The sequence below is a fragment of the Diceros bicornis genome, chromosome 35, assembly GCF_020826845.1.
Source record: "Diceros bicornis minor isolate mBicDic1 chromosome 35, mDicBic1.mat.cur, whole genome shotgun sequence".
Classification (NCBI taxonomy): domain Eukaryota; kingdom Metazoa; phylum Chordata; class Mammalia; order Perissodactyla; family Rhinocerotidae; genus Diceros; species Diceros bicornis.
The window spans coordinates 19,464,703-19,483,270 of NC_080774.1; the positions used below are offsets into that span (position 1 = coordinate 19,464,703).

At 49.1% G+C, this 18,568-nt stretch overlaps 1 protein-coding gene across 3 annotated transcripts in view; it reads left to right on the plus strand.

Annotated features, from left to right (window-relative positions):
- Positions 1-18,568, plus strand: part of SGSM1 (small G protein signaling modulator 1) — a 91,422-nt gene that overhangs the window by 47,127 nt on the left and 25,727 nt on the right. For all 3 annotated transcript variants that reach the window (XR_009216852.1, XR_009216853.1, XM_058531660.1), the window contains exons 9-16: positions 612-679; positions 1,790-1,953; positions 2,134-2,266; positions 7,635-7,799; positions 9,890-10,028; positions 12,375-12,439; positions 14,421-14,566; positions 17,827-17,955. Coding sequence is in view for 1 of the 3 variants with exons in the window: in XM_058531660.1 (XP_058387643.1) it covers positions 612-679; positions 1,790-1,953; positions 2,134-2,266; positions 7,635-7,799; positions 9,890-10,028; positions 12,375-12,439; positions 14,421-14,566; positions 17,827-17,955 (1,009 nt within the window). In the remaining 2 variants the exon portion in view is untranslated. The remainder of the gene's footprint in view (positions 1-611; positions 680-1,789; positions 1,954-2,133; positions 2,267-7,634; positions 7,800-9,889; positions 10,029-12,374; positions 12,440-14,420; positions 14,567-17,826; positions 17,956-18,568) is intronic.

An 18,568-nucleotide genomic window follows, 5' to 3' on the forward strand; every position in this document is an offset into this window, starting at 1 on the left:
CAAGACTCTTAGATATCAGTGACAGAAAACCAAACTCAAGCTGACTTAGCATTTGCTCACATGAACTGAGAAATCTAGAGGCAGTGGCTTCAGGCATGGCTGGATCCAGGGACTTGAATAATGAAGATCTGAACTCTTTCCATCTCTTGGCTCTGCTTTCTTGACTGGTGACTCCATTCTCAGGCAGGCTTTTTCTTCTGTCATCCTTACCACTACCCTCCTAGCAGAAACGAGCATCTCTTCCCCAGTAATTCTAACATAAATCCAATAATTGAATCTCATTGGTTCTGCTTGGGTCATGGGGCCATCCCTGAACCAATCACTGTGGCCAGAACAATGGACTAGGCTGATTGGCCAGGCCTGGGTCAGATGGCCATTCCTGGAGTCCTGGGTTGGAGGGTGGGTAGGGTCAGCCTCAGCCACAAGGACTGGGGGTAAAAGAGGGGGTTCCTTGGGAAATTGGGGTGCTGGGGTCAGAAGGGGAGATTGAGTCTGGGAAGACTGGGACCTGGATGTTGGGAACAGGTGGGCCTCCTCTTCTGGCCTCCTCGGCCCTCCCCATGATGAGGTGGGCAGGCATCCCGCAGGCCTAACCCTCCCTCCCCTTCCAGCGTGTACTGGGACTACGCCATGACCATCCGCCTGGAGGAGATCGTCTACCTACACTGCCACCAGCAAGGTGGGGACCGCGGGGGGAGCTCGGGCTGGGGGTTTATTATTATCTGTGTAACCTCAACCAAGTGACCTCACCTCTCTGAGGCTCAGTTTCCCCATCTATAGAATGGGGATCATAACAGCATCTCTCATGGGGTTGTTGTGAGGATCAGATGATGTATGTTAAGGGCTCACCATCAAACCCATGGTGTTAGTTGCTGATACTTACTGAGCGCTTACGATGTACCAAGCCTGGTTCTAAATATTTGCATGCTTGTTATTTAATTGTCACAACCACCCAGTGGTGGGGGCGCCGTCATTCCCATTTGAGAGGTGAAGAAGCAGCTTGGTACAAGGCCACACAGCCTGTAAGCTCCAGAGCCTGGTCTTGAACCCAGGTCTCTGTCACTCCAAAGTTGGTGCTCTGAGGACCTGGGATTAATAACCTGAGTTGTTCTTTAAAGCTCAATGAAGGTATATTCTGAACAAGCAGAGGGCCACCCTGCTTTAGAACGCATTGATCTGTGCCCCACCCAGGCACAAAACTTATTTAATGAGAGAGACCCAGGTCCAGGCCCTGCCACTTACCAGCTGTGTGACCCTGGGGGAGTTACATAACCTCTCTGGGCCTCAGTTTCATCAATTATAAAAGAGGCAATAATAGATATGCCTCAGAGGGCTATTTTGAGTATTACAATTAGACAATGCCTTTAACGTGCTGTGCTTACATACAGTAAGTGCTCAATACATGCTAGTGACAGTCAACTTGCCAGAGTTGGGGCAGGTCGGAAAGCCTCCATACAAAAATAGGTCAGGTAGATTTGTGGAGGGTGCCGAGGGGCGGAGAGTGTTTGGGGCAGCATTTTCCTTTGGTGGGTGACTTCAGGGAGGTCACACACTCTCCTTGCCCTTGTCCTGTAGTTCCCCAGTCAACGATGATGGCAGGTGGGATGAGGGGGACTTGGGAGGTCAAAACTGCCCCTGACCTTCTGCCCAGGCCTCTCTCAGAGCCTTGGAGGGAGCGGGTCCATGGGTCTGGCTCTCGTGCCTGGGGGATGTGTTTGCCGGGAGGGCCCGTCACCGTGCCCCATAGTGACTTCCCACTGGGTCTCCTCTGACCGGCTCACGGTGGCAGTGGACAGCGGCGGGACGGTGGTGTTGGTCAGCCAGGACGGGATCCAGAGGCCGCCCTTCCGCTTCCCCAAGGGAGGCCACCTCCTGCAGTTCCTGTCGTGCCTGGAGAATGGGCTGCTCCCTCACGGGCAGCTGGACCCGCCGCTCTGGTCCCAGCGGGGGAAGGTGAGTGACCATGGGGGCCCAGGGAGGCCGGGGTGGGGTCAGCCACGGGGAGTGTCATTCTTGCCCACGGCCCTTCTGTGGCTTTGTGAGCTCATGCTCGCCCCACCGAGACCCTCAGGCTGTGCAGGTTGGAGGGACAGGTGTGTCCCGGGGACCGTGCTCTGGGACGTGTTCTTTCAGGGCAAAGTGTTTCCCAGACTGCGCAAGCGAAGCCCACAGGGGTCCGCTGAGTCCACGTCTTCAGACAAGGAGGATGACGAGGCCACGGATTACGTGTTCAGGATCATCTACCCCAGCACGCAGTCGGAATTCGGTAAGCTGCCCTGTCCCTGGGCCCCAGGGATCCGCCTGTGGGCCGATCCTGAAAACGACTCCAGGCGTTTGGAACTGGAGGACAAGAGGTCTGGGGCCAGCGTGGGGACCTGGAATCAGGAAGTTAGTATCTTGGCGGCCTCGGGTTCCCCCAAATGAGAACCAATAACCACTCTTTGCTTAACTAATAAAGATGCCACTGGGGGCAAGGTGGCGTGGGGTAGCGGCAGTGACGTGGGCCCTGGAATCCTGGTGGAACTTGGGCAAGCCACTTAACCTCTCTGTGCCTCAGTTTCCTCGTCTGTAAAATGGGCATGTTCATAGCACCTATTTCGTAGGGTCATTATGAGGACTAAATGAGATACAGCAGTTGGCACAGAACACTCAAATGTTAGCTGCTATTATATTGTTGTTATTATTATTGTATCTCAATACATTATTGTATGGATTCAAGAAGATTATGAGGTGATCAGTGTAAAGCCATAAATTAAGGCCTTGCACACAGTAGGCCCTCAAATAACTGGTCGTCAAACATCAGAGGGGAAGCAAGGCACGCAGTGCTGGCACACGAGATGATGTACAATTTGCGTGGCAACGGCGGTGAGATAGATGCTTAGTTAATGGAAACTGGTACTATTAAGATTGTCATTACCGTGGGCTTATTACAAGGATTAAATGAATTAATACTTGAAAAGTTCTCAGGAGGAGGCCCGGCATCTGTTAAGCCATCTATTAAGCTGTCTGTTAAACAAATCAATATGAAGTTATAGGTTCCTTCTGTTAACCTCGTTTTATCTAACCCTCTGTGGCTCTGCTGGTCCCCCCTGGCGGGTAATGGCTCTGAGCCTCCCTTTGCTTCAGTGACCACAGCTGGGCAGTGAGAGGCTCTCTGAAAGCAGACGTCCACCCTGGCGAGGTTGGACTAATCGTGCCAGGCCGCTTAATGCCCCCGCTCTCGCCCATCGCTGAGTCGGGTCTGGGGTGCGGAGCAGGCTTGGTGGTGAGGTCTCGTGTTGCTTGGATTAGCCTATTTTCACACATGTATTCCTTCAAGGGCAGTTAGGAGTGCAGCCTTGTGTTCCTGCGTCATGAGGAATGTCCTGAGGTGTCCATTACCAGGTTCCTTCCTGCCTAGGATCAGGGTCTGGAGCCATCCCAGCCTGTCCGCGGTACCACGGCTCACACAGCCCCCCCCGAGAGCTGATTCATCAGAGGGGCCAGATGCCTGTGGCTGCCTTCCCAGGCAGCTCTCTCCACAGGGCACATCCAGCAAATAATTTGCAGGCTCCTGCTGGAAGCCGGGCTGGGGGCTGGATGTCTTGCTGATTTGGAGAATATCTGTGTTAGCCTGTTGTGGTTCTGCAGGTGCCAGTGGAACAGACGCCAGCTGTGCCCACCCACAGCCCTCTGTGCACCCCACTCCACTGCCAGCTCCCAGCCTTCCTGTGTCTTTGCCTGGGGGGTTTCTCCAGCTGCCAGGGTCCTTCTGCCCAAAGGTGTGGTGGATTAGAAGTGTCAGGGAACCAGTGTCTCCCTGGGCCACTCCTCAGCCAATGACTGACAGGAGTCGGTGTATAAAGGCCCCAGCTCCCTCACCCCTCAGGTGAGAAAACTCTGGAATGTGTGTTCTGCACGTCTCCCACAGCCCACAGTGGTAACTTGCACATAACTAACCTAGTACTCTGTCTTCCCGTCTCCCCTAGCCATGCTTCTTGGGAACACCTCCCATATTAACTACTTGCACTTGAATCCTTGTCTGCCTTTGAGGAAACCCCAGCTAAATCAGTTTATTTAGAACAGGGCTTCTCAAGCTTAGCACTACTGACATTTCACATGGCACAATGCTGTGTGGTGGGGGCTGTCCTGTGCATTGTAGGATATTGAACAGCATCTCTGTTCTCCACCCACTAGGTACCAAGTAGCAAAGCCCACCCCCATGCCCCACCACATTGTGGCAACCAGAAATGTCTCTAGGCATTGCCAAATGTCCTTTGGAGGCAGAATTGCCCCTGGCTGGGAACTGCTGGTTTAGAGAAAAGAACATGTCCCTGCATTCAAGTCTGCCACCACAATGTGGCCCAGTGACTTGCCCTCTCCAGGCCTCTGTCTGTAGAATGGGGATTACAGCACCCCCTCCCAGGATCATATTCTGAGGAGTCAGGGCGATGATACTTCAAACACCTAAGGTGACACTGGACAGATGCTCCATGAGCAGTAGTAGGTATCATGTATTAAGTGCCACTGTGTGCCACGCCCACTTCTGTGCTCTCTCCGTGGCCTAATTCATTTAATCCTCGCCACAGCCCTCCCAGGCAGGTGCATTGTCATCGCCATCCTCCATTTTTCAGAGGAGGAAACTGAGGCACAGAAAGGTTCAGAAACTGGCCCAGGGTTGCACAGCTAATCCTTGGCATGGCTGGAATTTGAACCCGGGTGTTCTGGCTCCAGAGCTGGTGCCTCGACAACCACTCCATGCGGACTGTTTTGATGGAGTGGAGGAGGGCATGGTGGTTCCACGTCCTTCATGGTCAAGGTCAGATTCAGCCCACATGGAAATGGTGACTCCCTGTCCCTGGTTGATTTCCTCAGGGGCCTGAGCCTCACAGAGTTAACAAAAGACAATCTTTACACTTGTGCTTTTCATCTTTGAAGTCCTTTCTGAAAAAGCGCGTAAATCAGAAATCCTCAGAGCCCTTCCTCTGGGCTAAATTCAGCCTTCAGCAGCTGTATTTGTAAATAAAGTTTTATTGGAACAGGGCCACACCCATTCATTTACATATTCCCCTCTGCTGTTGTGGCTGCCTTCACGCCACAACAGCAGAGGGGAATAGTTAGAACAGAGACCATAGGGCCCACAAAGCCAAAAATATTTGCTATCTGGCCCTTTATAGAAAAAGTTTGCAGATGCTTGCTTTAAATAATGAGAGAGAAGAGTTTCCCCCCGTGGGAGGGAAGATGTGGCCACAGATGGCTTTCAACTCCCTTTCAGAGTCTTCTCACCTCTGTCGCCACCACCTGGGTCTTTGCCTGCCCCTTGTGCCCAGAGGAGGCGAAGACAAGTTCTAGAGCATTCAGACAGGCTCACAGTCAGAGAAGGGCACTTCAGACTCCTCTGTGGCTGCGACTGTCTCTCTACTCTCTGGGATGACAGTCCGAGCAACGTGTGGCTCCTGAGCACTTGAAATGCGTCTGGTCCAAATGGAGATGTGCTGTCATTGTAAAATACAGTCTGGATTTTGAAGACTTGGTCCAGAAGAAAAAGAATATAAAATATCTCATTAATAATCTCATGTTGATTATATGTCAAAATGATACCATTTTGGAAATACTGGGTTAAACAGAATAGTTTGTCGAGATTGATTTCACCCGTTTCGTTTTACCTTTTTGATGTGGCTACTAGATTTTAAATGATGCAGATGACTTGATTTGTATTTGTATTGGACGGTGCTGGTCTAGTGCAGGTTGCATAGCCTCGGCGCTGTTAACTTTTGGCCTGAGTGGTTGTGTGTATGGGGGCGAGTCTTGTGCAATTTAGGATGTTGAGCTGCATCCCTGGCCTCTACCACTGGATGTTGGTAGCATCTGGCTAATCCTCAAGTTGTGACAACCAAATATGTCTCCAGACGTCACCAAATGTCCCTTGGGGGGCCAAAATTGCCCAAGTAGAAAACCAGCGGTCTAAGGCAAGGATGGTATGGAGAGACAGCAGCCAAGGGGAGAACAGCTGAGTATGAATATAGGATCTGGGGGTCCGATCCCCTGGGTTGGAATCCCAGCTCCACCACTTATTAGCTGGGTGGTCTTGGACATGCTGCTTAAACTCTCTGTGCCTCAGTTTCCTAATCTGTAAAAGGGAATAATGATAGTATTTGTGTTCAGTAAGTGATAGCTGTTGATGGTAGAAAGAGAAGGGGGCACGTCAGTCAAGAAGACCAGCTATGCCAGTTCCTACCTGGTGGGGCTTTGGGTGATGAAGTTGTGTCATCAGTCTGAGCCTCAGTTTTCTCTTCTGCAAAATGGGAGAAGAAATGCATCCCTTACGGGGTCATTAAGGCTGATAAGGCAGTCCCCTGCAAAGTGTGGCACCCAGCACATACTAGGCACTTTTTTTGGACATTTTATTTATTTTTTATTGAGGTCACATTGGTTTATAACATTATATAAATTCAGGTGTATATCATGTTTTGATTTCTGTGTAGACTACATCATGTTCACCCCCCAAAGACTAATTACCATCCATCACCACACACATGTGCCCTGTCAGCCCTTTCCCCCTCCTCCCTCCCCCCTTCCCCTCTGGTAACCACCAGTCTAATCTCTGTATCTGTGTGTGTGTGTGTGTGTGTTTGTTGTTTTTATCTTCCACTTATGAGTGAGATCATGTGGTATTTGACTTTCTCCATCTGACTTATTTCACTTAGCATAATACCCTCAAGGTCCATCCATGTTGTTGCAAATGGCACGATTTCATCTTTTTTGTGGCTGAGTAGTATTCCATTGTATATATACCACATCTTTATCCATTCATCCATTGATGAGTGCTTAGGTTGTTTCCACGTCTTGGCTATTGTGAATAATGCTGCAATGAACATAGAGATGCATAAATCTCTTTGTATTGTTGATTTCATGTTCTTTGGATAAATACCCAGCAGTGGAATAGCTGGATCATATGGTATTTTTATTTTTAATTTTTTGAGGAATCTCCATACTGTTTTCCATAGTGGCTGCACCAAGTTTGCACTCCCACCAGCGGTGTATGTAGGTTCCCTTTTTTCCACATCCTCTCCAACACTTATTTCTTGTCTGTTTAATAATAACCATTCTGATGGGTGAGAGGTAATATCTCACTGTAGTTTTGATTTGCATTTCCCTAATAATTAGTGATGTTGAACATCTTTTCATGTGCCTGTTGGCCATCTGTATATCTTCTTTGGAAAAATGTCTGTTCAGATCCTTTGCCCATTTTTTAATTGAGTTGTTTGTTTTTTTGTTGTTGAGTTGTGTGAGTTCTTTATATAGTGGATATTACTTGCGTCTCAGATTTATGATTTGCAAATATCTTTCTCCCAATTGTTAGGTTGTCTTTTCGTTTTGTTGATGGTTTCCTTATCTGTGCAGAAGCTTTTTAGTTTGATGTTGTCCCGTTTGTTTATTTTTTCTTTTGTTTCTCTTGCCTGGGTAGACATGGTTAGGCACTTGATAAATATCAGCATTCTTTCTCCCTCTAATCAAACACAATACGTGGGAGCTGTGTGGAGGCGGGCAGGGGAAGGGTTCAAGCCTCCAGGAATTGGTTCTTCTGGCTATTTCAATGTTCCACCCACCTTAGACCTTCCATTTCACTGATGCTTTTTATTTTGTCTTTTAAGTTGCTCCCGACCCCTTGGGCAGCACTTCCACTGTCTCCATGGGCCCTGCCTGGATGGTGGTTCCTGTGGGCCAGTCCGTGCTGGTGGTGGCCAGGGGCAGTAGGTGGGCGCAAGCCAGATGGGACGCCATCCTCCCCATGCCGAACCTGAAGCAACAGCCCCCCAGTAATGTCTGGGCTCCTCCCACCCCCGGGGCTGGGTGCTGGCCACCTCTGCCATGTTGTCATTTGAGTGTTGGTCCCGGGGAAGATGGGTTTGGGAGACAAATTGATGTCCTCACGCTGTCCAGCCTCCGCCTGCAGGACATAGCTTGGAGTGTGGTGGGTTCAGCAGCAAAGGGATTGATTGGTGATGTCTGCAGGGTGTGAGGGGCCGGGCGTGGGGGCCTGTTTGCCATACCTGGGTGCAACTGATCGGTGCTTCCCTGAGATTGGCTAAGAACTGGGGACATTTTTCCAGAGCATGTTACAGGGGCTTACTGGCCTTTCTTGGCCAGCTCATTGGTGAGTCTTTCTGAGGAGGAGTAGTGTAACAAGCCACTTGTGGTGGCCCCCAGAACCTCATTCTTTTTTTTTTTTTTTAAAGATTTTATTTATTTATTTTTTCCCTCCAAAGCCCCAGTAGATAGTTGTATGTCATAGCTGCACATCCTTCTAGTTGCTGTATGTGGGACGCGGCCTCAACATGGCCAGAGAAGCGGTGCGTCGGTGCGCGCCCGGGATCCGAACCCTGGCCGCCAGCAGCGGAGTGCACACACTTAACCGCTAAGCCACGGGGCCGGCCCTAGAACCTCATTCTGTAGGCAGCTTTCTACTCTGTCAGTGGGTAGCAGTGGACCCTGTCAGCTACCGAGCTCTGATGACAAGTGGGGCCGGGTCCACAACTCCCCTTCCCCTTGGAGCCCGAGGGAAGAGGCCAGGTATTACCAATCATCCTTGAGGAGGCATGGGATATGGGGCATATGCGCACCCCTCTTAATGTCCTAGAGCAGGGCTTGGCAAACTATGGCCCACGAGCCAAATCCAGCCTCATTCTGTACAGCCCACGAGCTAAGAATGGTTTTTATGTTTTTAAATGATTGCAAAAATCAGAAGAATAATATTTTGTGACATGAAGATGATATTAAACTCACATTCCAGTGTTCATAAATAAAGTTTTCTTAGGACATACCCATGCTCATTTGTTTGCATTTGGTTTATGGCTACTTTTGCACTACGACAGCAGAGTTGAGTGGTTATGATTGCGACCCAATGGCTCGTAAACCCTGAAATATTTTCTACCTGGCCCTTTATGGAAAATATTTACTGAGCCCTGCCCTGGAGGAAACAATTTTTTTGCACCTGTCTGGAATTGCCAAGAGTCCAGGAAGTTCACTATAAAAATTGTAGTGCCTATGTCACCAATGTGTTTGTTCTGCAGTGTGGCAGATGCTGTGCTTCCCATGGAGCTGGGCAAGAAAACAATAAGGGACACTATAAATGCTGTATCCTGGGGGCAGTTGACCAGGAGTCACCAATGCCCAAGAGTTGGGAGATCAGTCGTATCCTCTTGGTTCTTGAACATGACTGCTATCTCCAAGTTGTTTTTGAAATACAGACTCAAGGGCTGTATCTCCAGGAGGTTTTAATTTAGTAGGTCAGGGGTGGGATACAGGCATACGGCTTTCTAACAAGCCCCCAACATGATTCTGGGGGCTCGCCAACGTGTTTGAGACCTGCTTGGTGGAGCAGCTGTAGGGCTCAGGACCAAGGACAGCGCAGGTGTCCCCTGACCCCATCAGGAGAACTCCACTGGGTCTCTTGCCCTTGGGTTCCCTGCCTCACCTGTGGAGTCGGGCTCCCCTCTGTCTCACCACCAGAGACTCTCTCACCCAGAGAAAGAATCCCCTTCTTTCCTGCCAAACTCCTAGGAGGACAACTGAATGACAACATGGTGAGGCTTGGCCTCCTACTCTGGGATTGGGCCTGTTTTCCTGGCTCTGGTTTCTCTTTGTGCTCTCCCTCTCTCTTCGGCTGTCATCAGCTCTTCCCATCTGCTGGGGGTCCCAAATCTTGGTGGTGGCTTTCATTGGAACAGGTGGGCTTAAAGACCTGGGTCGGACAATGATTTGTGGTCACTGTTTCCCACTGTGACATCTGGGGTCTTTCTCTCTCCCTGTGCTGGCCTGGGAGTGAGCTGCTTGCTTTGGGGAGAGTTTTCTGTGACCCACATAGGCCTAACCAGGGCTTTTCCTCTGCCCCTTCTGTCCTCCACAGTCCCCCAGGACCTGATGGATGTCTCCGTGAGCAACCTGCCATCTCTATGGCAACCCAGCCCCCGGAAATCCTCCTGCTCATCCTGTTCACAAAGTGGCTCAGGCGATGGTGGCTCAACCAACGGCTGCAACCATGAGAGGTATGAGGGGCTTGAGCTGTGGAAGGAGGGACCTGAAGGATTTACCAAGGATTTAGAGACACCCATTTCTTGCCCTGCACTGAATTCAGAAGAGTGAATAGAGGCTGTGGAATCATCCAGGTCTGGGTTAAATCCTGGTCCTGTGAAGTCCTAGCTGTTGGGGCTTCCTTACATGTATCAGTCAGGATAAACAACGTTATGTCGCAGTAACAAACAGGCCTAAAATCTCAGTGGCTCCTTACAACAAAGGGTTATTTATCACGCATGCTATGTGTCTATCATGGGTCAGCTGGGGGCTCTGCTTTCTCCACATTAAGCTGATGGCTGCCATCTTGAATGTTGCCAGTCGCAGTGACAGAGGGAACAGCAGCTCTGGAGGGACTTGGCCCAACAATTAAATGCTCCAGCCCCAAAATGGCACATGTCATTTCTACTCACAACTCATTGGCCTCACCCACAAGGCGCCAGGAAATGCAATCTACCATGCTCCTGGAAGGCAGAAACCAGAAACATTACTTAATATACATGCCTCAGTTTGCCTCTCCACCAAGTGGGGATACTAATGCTTACTTCATATAGCTACTGTAATGACAAATCAAAGAATGGTTTAAAGTGGCCAGCATGTATAATGTTCAATAGATTACACTTATTATTTTACTATATAAAGTTAAATCCCCAGCTCGTCTCTCTCCTTGCCCATAGAGCTTTTGTCTCTTCAGAACCACTGAGACAATTGATGAGACTGGGCTTGTTTCCCACTGACGCAGCCCAGCCTGGCCTGGGAGAATGGAGTCCTTTTAAACTTGCTGGGCCTCTGTCCCATTGGGTGGTCCAGTCATAGGAGTGCAAGGGGTGGGGGCTGGCGCCAAAATTTTGAAGTCAGCTAAGCCCTGGCTTTCAGCGTGTGGGCTGTGGACCAGCAAGATCATCACCTGAGCAGACCCTGAGTCCCTCATCCCAGACCTACTGAAGCGAATCTGCAGTCAACAAGATCCCAAGATCCTGTGTGTACTTTTAAGTTTAAGAAGCACTGATGTAATTGGAGAGTCTCGCATTTTAATGTACATCAGAATCACCTGGGGGAGGGAGCAAACCCTACTGGTTCCTGGACTACCTCCTAGGGGTCCTGATTGAGCAGGTCTGTGCGGAGCCGGAGAATCCACGTGTTGGAGAAATTCCAAGTGATTCTTGGGCTGGTGGTCCAAAGACCATTGAAAAATTCTGTTCTAACATAGTACCCCCTCTCATAGCATCTGGTTACCTGCCTGTAGCGACGGGAGATAGCCCGTCACTTACAGATAGCCAAGTCCACAGTGGGACAGCTGTCACTGTGATGCTGTTCTTATGTAATCTGAGCCAGCCTGAGCCTCACGAATTTGAGGGCACAAAGAGGGCGACTTTAATGTTTAGTGCGTCCATGTGCATAACTGGAGGACTTCAGCCACGCCTCCTCCTCTGTCTCCCTGGATTTTCCTGGCTGTCCCCGGGACATCTTGAGAATATATATGCAGATATTCCCCCCGCCCCGTTCTTTGCAAGAATGTACAACACTCCCTTCAGCAGTCTTTGTTTTCTCCAACAGTGCTGGAGCCTTAATCCTCCCTCCTCTTTCAGCCATAAAAGCCCCCCAAAATTCCCACGCAAGGAGAAGTTCTGGGGCATCACCTACTTTGCAATCAGCCAGACTCTGAATCCCGGTTTGGCTCAGTTTGGTTCAGTTGGGTCACTTTAGAGGTCAGAACTCTTCCTGCAAGCGAGGGAAAACCCACTTCAAACTGGTTCAAGTAAAAAAGAAAATCTGTTGACAGAACTGAGAAGTCCAGAGGTGCAGTGGCTTCAGGCATGGCTGGATCCAGATGCTCAAAACAGGAATGTCTCTGTTTCTCTGCTCTTGGCTCTGCTTTCCTCTGTGATGGTTTCATTCTCAGGCAGACCCTTCCTATGCAGTGGCAAAAATGGATCCAGCAGCCACTGCCCTATATTCCACTGGCTTAGAAACTCAAGCAGAAAAAAGAGTGTATGTGTCTCAGTAGTTTCAACAAAAGTCCCAGGGCTGATTCTCATTGGCCCAGGTTGGGTCACATGACCACCTCTGACCCAATCACTATGATTGAGTCAGGTGATAAGCCACCCAAACCATAGGGACAGAGGGTTGGGGAGGGGGTGACTCTCAAGCTAATAGCAGAAGGGGCGGTGATGCTGTATGGGTAGAAACAATACCTCCCCAGTCCCCTTGACTGGCTGGTTTTAATCTCCTCCCTGGAGATAACGGATTGTGCTCCTCTCCAGGAAACCAGGACTGCGTGTGGGTCTGTTCTAAGTGTCTGCTTCTTCCCCCACTCGCAGGGCCCCCCTGAAGCTGCTCTGTGACAATATGAAGTACCAGATCCTCTCCAGAGCCTTCTATGGATGTGCGTATTGGCCTTATTTGCCATTGTGGTCTCCAGGGAGCATTTATTGAGTGCCTACTGTATGCAAGCACTATCAGGGGGAGGAGCCTGCCTCTGGCATTTGGACCCCTGCTGCTCTATTTCCTAGATGTCTGCTCTTGGTGAAGTTACGTTAACTTCTCGGAGCCTCAATTTCCTCATCTACAGATTGACGATAAATTGTATCCCTCGGTCCTAAGAGAGGGCAGTGAACAATGGGCCTCCTTGGTGGCAGGGGTGAGGTTTAATCAACATCTCATCCCCAGCGCAGAGGGTCTGTTTTCAGGATGGAATGAGAAGCATCTATGAAGCCCCTAGCATTGCATGTCGTAGGTGCTCATTAAGTGCCAGTTCCCTTCTCCCGTGGACAGAAGCAGAAGAATAAAGTGGCTGATCCCTTCCCAAGAACTTAAAAATTAAGTTCATCATACAGGGACTCTGACTATTTCCATTTAACAAATGAGGAAACTAAGGCACAGAGAGGTGAAGTGACTTGCCCAAGGACACACAGCTAATAACCAGCAGACCTGGGACTCAACCCCAGGCCTGCCTGACTGCAAAGGCTCTGTGTTTTCCACTCTGCTGTACTGATTCTTAACATGTTTTATTTCCCCAGCCTCTCAGCCTAGATGGGGGAGATATAACGTGTATTTTCAGGGATTCTAGAAAAGCGTTAATAGATCCTGCATGGGCTTGCGAAACAGTGCAGGTCATTTCCCTGAGTACCTGGAGAGGCAGGGAGAGGGTGAGCCCCTCAAGAGCCAGGTTTTTATCTGTTCTGTCACCACCCATCCTCAGCGCCTGACGCAGGGCCTGGCATGGAGCAGGCATTGGGAAGTATTTCTGGAACACAAGTGGAGAGCCTCTTGGAGGCAGGGGAGGGGACCAAGATGGGTCTTGAGCGATGTCGTCCCGCAACGCGGCTCATCCCTGGTGGTGGTTGAGAGCCCAGGTTCTGGAGCCAGGTGGCTCAGGTTCAAACCCCAACTCCATAATTCCCAGCGATGTGATCTGGGCAAGTGATGAAAGCAGTCTGTGCCTCAGTTTCCCCATCTTATAGATAAGAGTATGATAAGAGTCCCTGCTCCATAGGATTGTGGTGAGAATTAAGTGAGTTAAGTTTTGTAAGCTCTGGGAACAGCTCCCTGCCACTTAGTATGTGCTGTAGATATGTTAGCTATTATAGCATCATCACTGTCGTCATCATCGCCATCATTGTCATCATCATCATCGTTGTCGTCATCATCATCATCACCATTATCCCCGTGGTTGGTAGGATGAGTCTTCAGGCTCCACAAGGTCCAGAGTCCTCTCTAGGAGTTGTGAATGAGACGATAGGGGAGAGCCAGAGGGAAGGGGCACGGTCAGGGCAAACACAGGTGGTATTTGCTGAGTGCCTCCCGTGTGCCAGGCGCCGTGCCCTCAGGTGCCTATGGTGGAGCGGGAGAAGGGTGGCAGGCAGACGGGCATTCCTGTAAGAGTGCAGGGCCATCTTTGAGAGCAGACCGGGTGCATCTCCTGGTTCCTGACTTGCCGGGGCTTCTTTACCCAGCTGCAGCTAACAAGAGTCATCCACCTCTCCTGCTCTCTTCCTCCACGTGGACTGGAGGCGCCAGAGGCACGTGAGCCCAGAGTCACCAGCCCCTCCCTGCCTGCCCCTCCTCTGCCTCCAGCCTGTGAATTTAGTGCCTTGGCTTCCAGCAGAGGAGGTGGCGTCACCCTGACCAAGGCTGAGAAAGGTGATAGGACTTCCCCAGAGTCACAGCTATTAGGATTTAAGCCAGCAGGTGACTTCACCCTTGGAGCTTCACCTTCCATGTCTGGAAAAGGGAGATGACGAGAGTTAATTGGGTCGTTGAGGCTTCAATAAGATCACAAACAGGACAGCACTTTGGAGCCTCCGTGAGACAGGGCGAGGGGTGTTGAGTGGTGGACAATGACACTGTCCCCCCTCCGCGGGCAGGGCTTGCCTACTGCAGACACCTCTCCACCGTGAGGACCCACCTGTCTGCCCTGGTCAATCACATGATCGTGTCTCCAGACGTGCCCTGCGATGCTGGACACGGGCTGACGGCCGGGATCTGGGAGCAGTACCTTCAGGACAGCACGGTAAGGCTTGGCTTGGCCTGGCCTGGCCCCGCTGCAGGGGGTGGGGGGCATCTTATCATCTGAAGAACAGACCCACCTGCTTGTGGGGACTCAAGGATGTTGTGACATCCTTGAAGGCCCCCTCCTCTTCTTGAGTGTTCCAAAACCCACTGTCTGCTTCTGCCCATTGGGGTGCAGATCAAGGAGGATGGAAAATACATATGCTCACCTGGAAGGAGGAAAGAAAGAAGCAGTCGCTAAGCATTTATTAGGCACCAGCTGTATGCTCAGTCCTGCAGGAGGTACTGTGAGTCCTCAGCCAGAAGGAATTCACAGTCCAGTTGAAACTATGTACTTAGAATGATAAGAGAAGCTAAGTGAGAGGGGGGCAGCTGGACCAAGAAAACCCCACCACTGTTCACAACTCTTTCTCCCATCTCTGTCTTAGGGCCTGAGAATTCTACCATTAGATTTTTCACCTGGAGATGGATTTCTAAGATTTCTAAGAAGGCAAATGTCCCTGGAAGGAAAATGTTTATGTTTGATAAAAATTTCATCATCAAATAGTTTGGGATACAAGGTTAAATAGCTTTCTGTATGCTACAGGACTTGTCAGAAACTTGGCTATGCTAATATGCTTGTCGCTGTCAAGAAATTGGGGTAATGTGGAGAGCATATGGAACATTCCCCCCAACGTATTTGGCTACAGGGACCTTTGTTGGAAAAGTACCTCCCATGGCTGGTGGAAGGCAGAACCCACTTTGAGAAACACTAGTTTACCTGCTGCCAAGAGCAGGCCTTCAGAGGAGATACCTGTTCCCTCCATACTGGTTAAATCTAGTGGCTCAGTCAGCTGGGTGCCTTTCTGGCCAGGCCCTGGAGAGGGCCACACTGGGGAGCACCTGGGTCGGGCTGACTTCCCCACGTTGGGGGAAGGTGCTATCCTGTAATTAATCTGGGAACGCCAGGGACTTGGCGGGTAAAACAAACTGGTTCCCAAACCTGGCCAAGTAGAAGGGTTGTTTTAGTTTTTTGCCAAAAATAGTTGTTTTTCTAAATTACAGAAGGAATGAACACTTACTATAAAAATTCAAAGAGTGGAGAATGCAAATGTATAGAATAAAAAATTTTTTACTGTTATCTCTCTGCTTCACTCCTCTAGTTCTGATCCCCTGAGATAAAAAATAGTATCAGTTTGGGGTAGACCCTGCCATACATTTCCTACAATTATACAGTTGTAGATATATCTATATCTATAACTCGTATTTTTTGAAAATGAGGCTATGTTATATTTGTAATTTAAGTGACCAACTTACTTTTATATCAAGGACATCTTTCAAATCTCTAGGTGAAATATTGAATGTAAGAACCTTAGCATCTCCTATGTGAGTGGACCATAATTTATTCAAATCTTCCCCTAATGATAGACATCTGGGCTCTTTTTTTTTTTTTAGTTATTCAAACAGTGCTGCGGTCGGCATCTTTATAAGCACATGCCTTTCTGTACTAGTGCTTTTATTTCGAGGGTAGATTCCTAGAAAGAAAATTGATTGATGTGCATTTAAAATTTAAGTAGATATGCCAGCTCACTTTCTCAGCAGATCATCGTGTTCATAATCCTGTCGGTCTGTGAGAGGGCAAGTTTCTGGAGGAATTCGAAAGATTCAGAGACTTCTGGGCTCCCTCCAGCTTTTACTGACTTCGCGTCTCTGGGAGTGGAACCCAACAATTTGCATTTTTTTTGCAAGTCCCCCCAAGGGCTTCTGGTGATCTCCCCAATTTGGGAGGTACTAGTCTAAGGACAAGTTGGTTGAAACAATAAATTAGTCAAAAACGAGTATTTTTCATCTCACGCTTTTGCAACCGTCTCACAACCTGTTTGGCCACGTTTTCACCCTTCGTGGTTGCTGTGTTGTATTAGGGTAGACTGAGCTGCAGTAACAGATAGACCCCGCTATTTCAGTTGCTTGACACCATGGCCTGTATTTCTTGCTCACTTAACAGTCCTGGGCGGGCATTCCTGGTGAGTGGACCTCTCTCCTCCCTCCAGAGGTTCAAAGGTCATTCAGTCTTGTGGCCCCACATCCTCCAGGGCCTCGTGGTCATCTGCTTCCAGCCAGCAGAGGGGAAATGGAGAGTGGGAAGGGAGTACACCTGCTTCTGTAAAGCCCTGGCCTGGAAATGGCTTACATCACTTCCTCTCACATCCCATTGGCCAGAACCCAGTCACATGACCACACCTGACTGCAAAGGAGGCTGGGAAATGGAGTCCAGCTGTGGGCTCTGGGAGGGGAGGAAGTGGATTTTTGATGAAGAGTTTGAAGCCTCAGCCACAAAGAGTTCTCTGATTTTTAAACAGCTTTGACGAGGATGTCTATATAATGCAAATCAAAATTCCCAATAGGGGCGAAAGAATGGCTGATTTTGCCATTGTGGTTGGGTGCATCTAAGACTAGCATCAAAATGTGAAATACGCTTTTAATTCTGGAATGTGAGATAAAGAGGGGAGAGCACACAGGACCCCAGTGCTCTTCAGAGTAGCCATCCAGCAGCCACTGGCACTTTCCGCGCACGCACGCACACACACACACACATACGTACGTACAGATAGGACACCCAGTCTGACTAATGGTAACTGCAAAGCCTTTACCTGAAAATGAATTTTAAAAAAGAGGACAAATCTATTCTGCAATACAGCAAACAGTTGTTAAAGTCATCCTCGTGTGCGCAAAAGTTATTAGTGTATGAAGAACCAGCTGGAAATGTTCATTTTTGATCGACTTGCCTTAAAACAATTTTCTTAGAGCTGAGTCAAGATTAATAACTTCAAGATAATGTTCCCAAACAAGCACGGTACACAAAATTGACTAAAAATTAAGTTGAAATGTTAATTCAATATATCCTGGCCTTTGTTTTTTTTTCTTTGTTTTTCACAAAAATGAGTTCACGCTAGACATGCTCTGCAACCTTTTTTTTTTTTCACTTAATACACATTGACCATCTTTTTGTGTGGGTTCTCATCGATGCCCCTCCCACCATTTTTCCTCTCTGTGTGGCATTTCCATGTAGGGATGCGTTGTTCCCCCAGTGGACAGTTGGGGGGTTCCTGGGTTTTTTCTGTTTCGTATGATGCTGCAATGGATATCCAGGTACATGTGGTTTTGCTCACTCACTCCAGGATCTCTGAGGGCTAGGTCTGAAAAGCAGAACTGCTGGGTCAGAGTCCCCGCCCCCCCGATTTTCTGTTGACCAAACCCTTTGCTTCCTCCCACCTACCACAGAGTTACGAGGAGCAGGAGCTGCTGCGCCTCATCTACTATGGGGGCATCCAGCCTGAGATCCGCAAGGCCGTGTGGCCCTTCCTCCTGGGCCACTACCAGTTCGGGATGACAGAAACAGAAAGGAAGGAGGTTGGTCGCCCTCGCTGGCCAGTGGGGTCTTAAGCAACAAAGTACTCTCGAGGTTGGCGGGGGTGGGCTCTGGTCCCGTGGTGAACCAAGATGGGCAGGGAGGTGTGGGGGAGCCAGGAAGTTGGAGGACAGCGCTGTCCAAGAGAAATACAACACAAGCCACAGGCGTCGTTTTTTGTAATGAACTTTTTACTTTAAGATAATTATAGATTCACATGCAGTTATAAAAAATAATGCAGAAAGATCTCATGTCTCCTTTATCTAGTTTCCCCCAGTGGTAAGATCTTGCAAAACTATAGGTCAATATCACAACGGGGGTATTGACATTGGCGCCATATACCAATATTATTCAGACTTCCTGTTTTACTTGTACTCGTGTGTGTGTGTGTGTGTGTGTGTGTGTGTATTTAGTTCGCTACAATTTTATTACAGGTGTAAGTTGGTATATCATCACCACAGTTGACACAGTGAACATTTCCAGTGCTATGAGGGTCCTCATGTTGGCCTTTTATAAGCCACGCCCACCTCCCTCCCTGTCCCTAACTCCTAGCAACCACTAATCTATTCTCCACTTCTATAATTAAATCATTTCGACAATATTGTATAAATGGAA